Genomic DNA, 10038 nt, shown 5'->3' with positions numbered 1-10038 from the left:
GCCTGAGGTTTTGTGAATAAGATATATAAGGAGCACCAGGGCGCCAATATGAAACTGGGGGGGCCATTCTGCAAGGCAGGAAGTCTCCCTGTTCCCATACACAGATGCACTGCCGTGCACTTCCCTTTGAGGAGCGGCTTACAGGCAGGACACTTGCTCTGGCTGCCCGCAGCTAGGTTGGCTCACAGCTCGAGTATTGCTTTTCCTAATTAGTGTTTGCCTTGTGTAACAGTTATACTTAACAGAGTATATAAGGCAACACACTGAGGAGGTAAATATGTGACTAGCTTGCAAAATGGCAACTGGAAAGGACACTTCGCTGCTGTCCTTGATTCTCACCGTTGGGGTGACAGCACTTGTAACTACTGGTAAGCTTCAGAAAGGTTTTTCCCTATTGCCTTCTCTAAGGAAATAGAGCACATGTGCAGCTTGCTCAGCTAGGGGAACCCCAGCTTTATCAGAGGAGCTGGGGCACCCAACCTTGCTGCATAGAAATTAAGTCTGAATAGCAAATAGGTCTTAATTTCATTTTTGTGATCTGTTTTCAGTCATTTGTCTTATTTGCCTGTTTTTGCAAATAGCAAAATCAAATTCCTGTCCCAAAATCTTGTCTGCTGAGGCAGAGCAGACCACTACAACATTTGTAATTTGGTATTGAGAACTTTCACACTGATCTTAAAATGAACTTTACCTAAATGTTAACAGTATTTGTATATGCCAGCCTATTTTCAGGTATGTTAGATGCTTTTTCTTTTGACTGTACATACTATCAAGGGTCCAGACTATATTTTGTGTGTTCACAGATCTTTTCTTAAAAAGGAAATGCCTTTGCTTAATGAGAGCAATCTATTGCACTTTTAACTAACAACCTGGATCAAAAAGGATTAAGATCTATATGCAATTACTAATGTGTGTATATAGTAAGACAACACAAATGATATACCTGAAGGAGATTATACATACAAACCAATCAAAATGAAGGCTGGAATAATGTCAGCTATACTGATTAGAGTTTGTTGAAGTATGAAAATTAATTGTTTAAGCAAACAAAAGGTCTATACTTAAGCAGCTAAAGCTCTTAGAAATCTGGCAATTACTTATGAATAGACCAATTATGTGATTTTGTGCTCACATCCCCCAGGACAAAAAGCAGAGCAGCCGGAAGTGGTGACCAAATATGGGAGTGTCCGAGGGTACCAATTCAGAGTAGATGCCGCTGAGAGGAGTGTAAATGTCTTTTTGGGACTTCCTTTTGCTAAGCCTCCAGTTGGACCACTGCGGTTTTCTGAACCCCAGCCACCTGAGCCATGGAAAGGTGTCAGAGATGCCACTTCCTACCCACCAATGTAAGACAGTGACAAAACCATTGATCTTTTTAATAATCTGATATTATATGCAATCCCAGAACACTGATGTACGGGGCAATCAAAGGCCACGAAGATAAATTCCTTGGTGCTATCTTCTTACCACCTGCAACTGTTACAATGAACGCATTTCTAAAGCCATCTTTATAAGCAGCTCTTTTTATTAAAAACTGCTATGTAATGGGCATCAGCGATGAATTAATATGGACCAGCACTTTGCCAATGAAGTTCTGTTTTCGGGAGCATTTGGCCATTATTTAGCAATGTTTATACAATGTGTAGCTTTGGAGCAGAAACAGAAAGAAGCTGAGGAGATGTCGGAACAAAATATTAAAAGAAAAAAAGGCCAAGTGAGTCACATGCTTAATAGGACACATAAGAAATGCAGGCCAATTCTGGCCTATATTGTAACTGTCTTACTCCATTTGTACTATTGCCCTTGTTGAGTGCCTCAAGCCTAATACCTACCATCACAATATAAAAAGCTATTGAAGATATAAAATAGTTAATTGCATCTTCATTGAAGTAGTTTATAGCCATATGTATTTACAGGTATATTTCTATAATAATTCAAAGCATGCAAAATTATATCTGCATATCATGCTGTAGACTGTGACTCCTTTTTATGGATCTCCTTAATGCCAGGTCAAAGGAAGAAAGTATATTAAAAGTGAAAAAAATATTTTATGTTTTCTGTTGCCAACAGTCTAGAAGTCTACTAGAGATTGGTTTCTGGTTTACACTTTGTTGTGGAGGTACAAAAAAGCTATACTTTGTGGTTTGAGGTTTTGTTTATTTCTGTTGCTTGTTATTTTTTCATTTATTCAGGTGTCTACAGGATAAAGTAGAAGGACAGTTTTTTTCAGACATTATTACTAATAGAAAAGAAAAAGTTCTTCTCCAGGTGTCTGAAGATTGCTTATACTTAAATGTGTATACACCCGTCTCTACAGAAAAACAGAAGTTACCTGTAAGTAAAATCATTATAAAACCTCTAGCAAAATTATTTTACAGCAAACCTACAGCATGTGCTATATGCAGACTAACAAGTGCAGTTTCGTAATGATGATCAAGTTACATGCTTTGCCCCAGCTTTGCTGAGGTTTAAGAGGGACACAAAATCCTATATTACAAATAAAATTTTATTGACATTTTAGCTAGGTAATGTTTGATTTCCTCTAAATAATGTGTGAAAAGTCACGGGGCACTGGTATAGTGTAAGTATTTAATAAAATCAATGCCATTTTGTAAGACTGCAGGCCTCATATTCGAAAGACTGCTACCATTTGTGAAATGTAATCTGAAAGAATCAGGAGTGAAACAGCACCAAATAAATAGTACATTTTGGTTTATATTTAGTTTTTATCACTGGGAGCTGTTATCTGTGCTGTATTGTTTCTGGTTTTGACTTTCCAGGTCTTCGTATGGATCCATGGAGGTGGATTAGTTTTTGGAGCAGCTTCATCATATGATGGTTCAGCATTAGCTGCCTTTGACAATGTGGTGGTTGTAACAGTTCAGTACAGATTAGGTATTGTTGGATATTTTAGGTAAGATATTTTATCTTAGTTTTTGCTGAGTGAGTTCCAAAATTATGTTTGCAAAGCCTTTGTGAAGAGATGTGCAGAATACTCATTTATGCAAAGAAATGATAAATTTCTTAATTACATAAGCTGCAGTTGGGAACAATTTCCAAGTCCCAGGTCAGCTTCCAAGTCTGTTCTTTGATTGCTACTCTAATCTCAATGCCTTCTGAGCCATTTATTTTTCAGTTTTGTAAAGCTCTGTGTAGAGAATGGCAGCTGATTTCTCATACCACAGATTATATATTTCTCTGCCTTTTTTTCTTGCATTGAGCATTTAAACAAATCTATGCTTTCTCTGCAGCACTGGTGATAAGCATGCCCAAGGTAACTGGGGGTATTTAGATCAAGTAGCAGCTCTTCAGTGGATTCAGAAAAATATCATACATTTTGGAGGAGATCCAGGATCTGTCACTATTGCTGGAGAATCTGCAGGAGGAATCAGTGTTTCTGCTCTTGTAAGTTCACAGTAATATTGAATTTTAATTGCTTTGGGAAAAAAAATGCTGTCCACATTCATTTTTAGTACCTGCATGAAAATTCAGTGAGAGAAAAGGGATGTTTTTATAGTAAATAACACATCACCTTGGTTTATAGTACAACAACAATACAATAAAACAATACAGCTTCTGATTGATCAAAATGTTCTTTTCATACCCAGGTCTTGTAGTTTAGACCCAAAACATTATTCCTTATCTACTAAATTAAGTTCTGTTTTTTGTTTTTGTGGGGTTTTTTTGCAGTGCCAAAAACCCAAAAATTGATGCTTGTGAGAAGAGTCCTTTAAGAGGATGTATTGCCCATTTCCTGTTTGCTTTGACAGTCACCTGTGCAAAGTAACAGAGGCAAAAAGTCATGATAGCTGAACTAGATGTGCATTTTGTGACCCAGTGATTATTTAAAATTTTTACAGCAACACTGCGCACATTTATTCAGAGGTTCTTCTCCAGTTTCTCACAATTTGGTACAGATCACACAGTGAAACCAGGGTTCAGTGATACCTGTGATAAAAACTCCTGTTTCCTAAGGTCCTGCCCTCTGGCCTGTAGTTCTTTATTCCCCTTCTGCAGCACAGCCAGACTATCTTGGACACAGTTATATTCAGTCCATATCTGGTTTGCAGTGTAGTTCCGTGAAGTCTGGGAAGGAAGGTGCTATGGGAGGAGAAAAGGCAGGCGTGAACTCCTTATCCCTGATAGTGCTGCCAAAGCCCTTTGCATAGCTGAACTATGATCAGAGGTTACAGAATAACAGTCTTATGACATCTGTTTTCAAAATGTTTTAAATGGCAATTCCTCACATTGAAATTCTAAGTCAGTGGTCAGAACATAATGCTTGTCATGCTTGTTCTTGCTTTTTTACAGGTTTTATCTCCCCTGGCAAAGGGCTTGTTCCATAAGGCCATTTCAGAGAGTGGTACTGCAGTCAGGGTTTTGTTCACAGACCAACCTGAGGAGGAAGCACAAGTGGGTATTTTGTGGTAAATTTAATTATTCTTCCAGATAGTTTTGCTATCTTCAACTGTTTATTCCAAAAAGTAGAAACAGATCTTTTTGTCTTGTGAAACTACAACCACAGTCATTAAAGACAGTATTTCTGTGTGCAAATAATACATAGAATCATAGGATATTTTGGGTTGGAAAGGACCTTTAAAGGTCATCTAGTCTTTGCTTTTCAAATACCCAAATATCCATGTATGTCTGAGTGAAAGCAAAAGACTAAGGAATTGAAGAGAGAAGGCAGGGAAGAAGTGTGAAATGTAAAGGAATACTATACACATACTGTCTTCAAGAAAAGTTGAGCTATAATTTTAGGCTAAAAAATGGCACCAGATTCTGAATACTCTCCTCTTCCCCTCCTGTTTGATGCTTGTTGTGTGCAAATAAACAAGACATAAACAAGACTTTATTCAGTTTGTTTATATTAGAAAAGAAGAGCTGACTTTAACCCTTTTTTTTTTTTTTCCAACTACAAGAAATAACTTCCAGGAACCTGGATTTGAGAATCTGGGGTATAAAAGAGGCAACATTATAATGAGCTCTGTCTCTCTAATGACAGCTATTATTCCACCCAAAAAGGCATCATCAAGAATGGCATAACATGCTCTTTGTTACCATCTACATGGTTGTATTCTAACTGTGCATCACTTTAAGTCCTCTGTGTCATCCTGCCTTCTCAGTCCAGCATGTTATTTACCAGAGTTACTGTCTTGATCTATTTCTGTGTCAAAATATTTTGGAGGCATATGTTTTGTCCATCTGCTCAGCCCACAGTGTGAAGCGTTATGAGGGCTTCTGTTCTCTACCTGCAGCTGGAACTTGTCTGGCCTCAGTGATCCTTGTGCAGAAGTTTAGACTCCCCCCTGCTGGACTCTCAGGCTCGGTGGCACATAGAGCCTTCTCTGGGAAGTATAGGAAAAAGTGAGTGTTTTGTTTTTATTGATTGCAGAGAATTGCTACTGCCTCTGGCTGTGAAAAATACAGTTCAGCTGCAATAGTTGAATGCTTAAGAGAAAAAACAGAAGAAGAGATAATACAGATAACGCTAAAAATGGTAGGTGAAATTATATTACTTGCATTTAAATGACATTTCAAATTTTATCGTAACAGAGTATGCTATTTCTGTGTTGTAATATTAGGAGAACTTGAAGTGAATTTAACACTTGACTTTCTTGACCTTTTCAGGATTTGACAACACTGCAGCTATGCTATGCCTTACCTGAAAAATGTGAACAGGTTCCTTCCCTTTCATTCTGCATGGACTTTGAGCTATTTGTGTTTTGCTGCCATGCTGTAGCAGGAAGGAAAAGAGTGTATAAAATGTCACAGTTTCTCCTGGAGAACTTGAAAATTAATTAATATAATATTTTATGTCCTACTTAAAATTTCTTATCACAGTAGTGGCTTCCATGTTCCTTTGCAGTTTCAACACAGAAGTTAGTTTTTCCACTACTGCTTCACACATCCATAATAGGATTGAAATAACTAAGAAGAGATGTAAATTGGACATCATCACCTATGTTTCACAAACATTAAAAATACAATGCTAATCTTCACAGCATCTTCTGAGTGCAGAAAATCTGTCAAAGAAAATTTAGAGATGGTTTGAATACTTACATTTTCACTTGGCACTTTATTTTGTTTTGGAACTACAGTAAAAATCTGAAAATTTTTTCTAGAAGCAAAATTTGTATATTAATGAAGCTTTCTTTTTTTTTTCCCCTCCAGCCTTCCTTCATCAGTGCATCTGCAGATGGTGTTTTTTTTCCAAAGAGTCCCAGGCAATTACTATCTGAAAAAATTATCAATTCAGTCCCATATATAATTGGTGTAAATAACTGTGAATTTGGATGGGTACTTCCTATGGTAAGAGACTTGTAATGTCATTATTTGTATATAATTTTGTTAATATAAGATATAATAAATATGATTCTCTGTATCATGCAGGCAATGAAGTTTCCTGCTTACACAGATGGTCTGGATGAAGATGTTGCACGTCAAATTTTACAGAGCTCCTTAGCATTATCACTTAAGGTAAGAGATCATTTTCAGAGTAACCCAGTGCTGCTTCTTCACTGGTCTGGTCCTATATTTGTACTGCTGGAGGGGTATAATTTACGGGCAAACTTTGTTCTGTTTGACAGCTTCCTACCATGGGGCAGTAATGGGCAGCAGACATGGTGTATTCCTGTTGCCACTAGCGAATGAAAACACAGTTTAAATTTCTATCCTAAAAGCCCCGCTTTTTTAAAAGGAGTCCTGTGGAAATCCAGGAGTGATTCAGGTACCTAAACAGATCTTTTGTGACATTTTACATACCCTAGGTTATTCAAGACACGTGTGGTACCAGCAGGTAAGACACAAGACCTATAGAATGCACTGTTTTGAAGCAGTAGCTGGAGACTAGAAGGAATAACTTGAGATGTTTAAAATAGCGCTGAGACATCTATGTTTAGGTATCTTGAGTTTTTGCTTCCATGTAATTTATAAACCTCTTAGCCTTCTGGTTCCTTTGTGCTCTCTTGAAACTACTAAATATAGAAAAATGCAGATTAATACATAAAAATTAAGGACTTTATAAACATGGCTGGTACTTGCAAGGGATCATTCAGTGTCACAGACATCCATTGTGAACTTGGAAAGGCAAAGCCCAGGCTTGTTCTGAAAGGGAGTAAATTACGACCATCTACAACAATAAATTAATTTATGAAATCCAGTAGGATTTGTTTTCTCTTATGAGGGTTATTTCCACAGAAGGGAGAACAGACTACTATGTCTATTTATCATCAACACTGACTGATGTTTATCTAAAGACATTTGATCTTTAGATCTTGCAAACCTCTGTCCCCTGAGAACATCTGTATGTGGTAGCTGTGTAACTCCCAATTCTGAGCTCTGAGCCACACTCTGACACAGTTGAGGATTTTCTCTGAAATAAGGTAATGTTTGGGGTTTAGCCAGGGATATGCAGATGGCACAGTCAGTTAGTGCTGTTACTCTATAATATTGTTGTGGTTTAACCCAGCCAGCAACTAAGAACCACGCAGCTGCTCGTTCACTCCCCCACAGTGGGACAGGGGAGAGAATCGGTGGGATGGGGAGAGAATTGGAAAAGTAAAAGTGAGAAAAATCATAGTTTGACATAAAAACAGTTTAATAGGTAAAGCAAAAGCCACACACACAAGCACAGCAAAACAAGGAATTAATGCACTACTCCCCATGGGCAGGCAGGTGTTCAGTGATCTCCAGGGAAGCAGAGCTCCATCACACGTAAGGGTTACTTGGGAAGATAGACATCATCACTCCAAACGTCCCTCCACTCCCCTTCTTCTTCTTTGCCCCAGCTTTATATACTGAGCACGATGTCATATGGTATGGAATACCCCTTTGGCCAGTTTGGGTCAGCTGTCCTGGCTGTGTCCCCTCCCAACTTCCCGTACATTCTTCCCCCAGCATTCTCACTGGCAGGCCAGCATGAAAAGCTGGACAGTCCTTGACTGCTTAGCAACAACTGAAAACATCAGCACGTTATCAACATTTTCTCATCCCAAATCCAAAATGTAGCCTCACACTAGCTTCTGTGAAGATGATTAACTCTATCCTGGCTGAAACCAGGACAAATATTCATCATCATTATAAGAAGTACTTTTATTGTTCATTTCAGGGTGTTCGTTCGGAAGTTGTTGATCGAATATACTATGAATACATAGGGAATGCAGAAAACCGTGCTCAGGTGCGAGATGGCCTTCTTGATGCAATAGGAGACCTTGTGTTTGTTCTTTCAGCCATTGAAGTGGCTAGATACCATAGAGGTGAGTCTCTAATTCAGCATTTATTAGAAGAAATGTAGAATTCCCTCCTGGGGTGTGTTTGTGGACAGACATTATCCAGAGAACTGATAGTGTTTTCATTTTGCCAAAACAGGTCGTAATGAAAGTTTACCATCTTTGGTGGCAGGTATTTTCAGCTCTCAAACTAACACTCTTCTCTGTATTTTCTACTAGATGCTGGCAACCCAGTTTACTTTTATGAATTTCAACATCGACCAAGTTCAGCGGCAGGTGTTGTACCAGAGTTTGTAAAAGCAGATCATGCAGATGAGGTTGCCTTTGTCTTTGGAAAGCCATTCTTAGCCGGTGATGTATCCATGCTTACTGAAGTATTCCTTTTAAGACATCATTATTACTCATTTTACTTACTGGAGGGCTTTAGAATAGACTTTCTGTCTTAGAAGCATTGGAATCAACATCGACATTTTCTGTCTTTAGTAGTAATTACTTTCCATTAAGTTATTTATTTGCAGTTCTTTCCTGGAGCTCTGCTCAAGTAAAATTCCCATAGCTCAGAGTAACAAGTAGAATTGATTACAGTCTATTGGAATTGATACAGCTGCTACTTTTTTGACTATTTAGTTTTTAATGTTGCCATTTCATCTATTTGCAGGGTATGCTACAGAAGAAGAAAATAAACTTAGCAGAACTGTTATGAGATACTGGACTAACTTTGCTAGAAATGGGTGAGAATCATAATGTTAATTGCAGATCAAGTTTTGTCTGTGCTGCCTGAAACATAATAGCAATACTTACATGGTGATTTCTACAAATTTGGCAGAATTTAAAATAAATATTGAAGTAAATTATTGCTATTCTTAATGATTGCAAGAAATGAACCTGCAGACCAAAAAAAAAAAAAAAAAAATCCAAGAACTATTACTCCATCTGCAGTGGCGTTTTAGATCTAAAAGTAATGGAAGTTATTAAACATTTGCTACTCCACTGATGATTACATTGACAAAAAACATCCAACTATTCAGGTACTAGAGTTACATAATCTGAGCTCATGTTAATTTTCTGAAATGCTGTCAGCCTGAGCAGTCAGAGCGCAACTGATAGGCAAATGAAAGCTAACTTTTCATTATATTATTTCCAGAAATCCCAACGGAGAAGGCTTGGTCCATTGGCCTCAGTATGGTCTGGATGAAAGATACCTGGAAATAAACCTAATGCAAAAGGCAGCAAAGAAACTGAAAGAACACAAAATGAAGTTTTGGACACAGCTCGTAAAACAAATGATGAATGAAAGGAGAGAACACACAGACTTATAAGAGGGTACAGTTTGCTTTTAAAACCCGAAGTAAAGTCAAACAAAATTAGTTTGTCAGGATGCAGAGTTTAATAATCATCTTCTAGCTCACTATTATGTAGTCTATTGTCATGATCACACTGAAAGGAGGGAATCAAGGGAAATTTGGAATGTTTGTGGGACTAAAAATCACTGTTTAATGAAGCAAGCAGAAAAACCCCACAATCTTTCAGGCTCAAAAAGACTATGGTATCTACTTCGTGGATATAATGCTCCTGTGAGAAGGGGTAATGAGGGGGAAATTGGCAAATATATTGAAATCTGTAAGAAATTATCTATACAGAATATATCATAAGTGTCAGAATATGTTATATGCTTATTCCCCTCTTCTTTCAGAAAGGAATGGTCAGTTGTCATTCTTACAACCTCTTTCTACTTTCTTTCATTGGAAATAGCTTGTAGGGAGCAGAGCATCTATCGAATCAGTGAGAGGGGCTTGACATCTCATAA

At 37.8% G+C, this 10038-nt stretch overlaps 1 protein-coding gene across 1 annotated transcript; it reads left to right on the top strand.

Annotated features, from left to right (window-relative positions):
- Positions 1-295: 295 nt before the first annotated feature.
- Positions 296-9550, top strand: CES1 (carboxylesterase 1). Its single transcript, XM_010293693.1, has 14 exons — positions 296-368; positions 1142-1346; positions 2193-2334; positions 2781-2914; positions 3252-3405; positions 4312-4413; positions 5396-5500; positions 5632-5682; positions 6175-6312; positions 6394-6480; positions 8111-8258; positions 8451-8582; positions 8890-8962; positions 9376-9550. The coding sequence occupies exons 1-14, from the start codon at positions 296-298 to the stop codon at positions 9548-9550; spliced, it is 1719 nt and encodes a 572-aa protein (XP_010291995.1).
- The last annotated feature ends 488 nt before the right edge of the window (positions 9551-10038 follow it).

The sequence above is a fragment of the Phaethon lepturus genome, unplaced genomic scaffold (genome assembly GCF_000687285.1).
Source record: "Phaethon lepturus isolate BGI_N335 unplaced genomic scaffold, ASM68728v1 scaffold38048, whole genome shotgun sequence".
Classification (NCBI taxonomy): Eukaryota; Metazoa; Chordata; class Aves; order Phaethontiformes; family Phaethontidae; genus Phaethon; species Phaethon lepturus.
Note: the sequence above shows the minus strand (reverse complement) of the source record. Positions and strands in the feature narration are given on the sequence as shown.

Bases quoted from the DNA above. Each gene is read 5' to 3' on its own strand.
- CES1 (XM_010293693.1), top strand. From the start codon at position 296: ATGGCAACTGGAAAGGACACTTCGCTGCTGTCCTTGATTCTCACCGTT. The intron at 369-1,141 runs GTAAGCTTCAGA...CACATCCCCCAG, and splicing joins GACAGCACTTGTAACTACTG to GACAAAAAGCAGAGCAGCCG. The intron at 6,481-8,110 runs GTAAGAGATCAT...TGTTCATTTCAG, and splicing joins CCTTAGCATTATCACTTAAG to GGTGTTCGTTCGGAAGTTGT.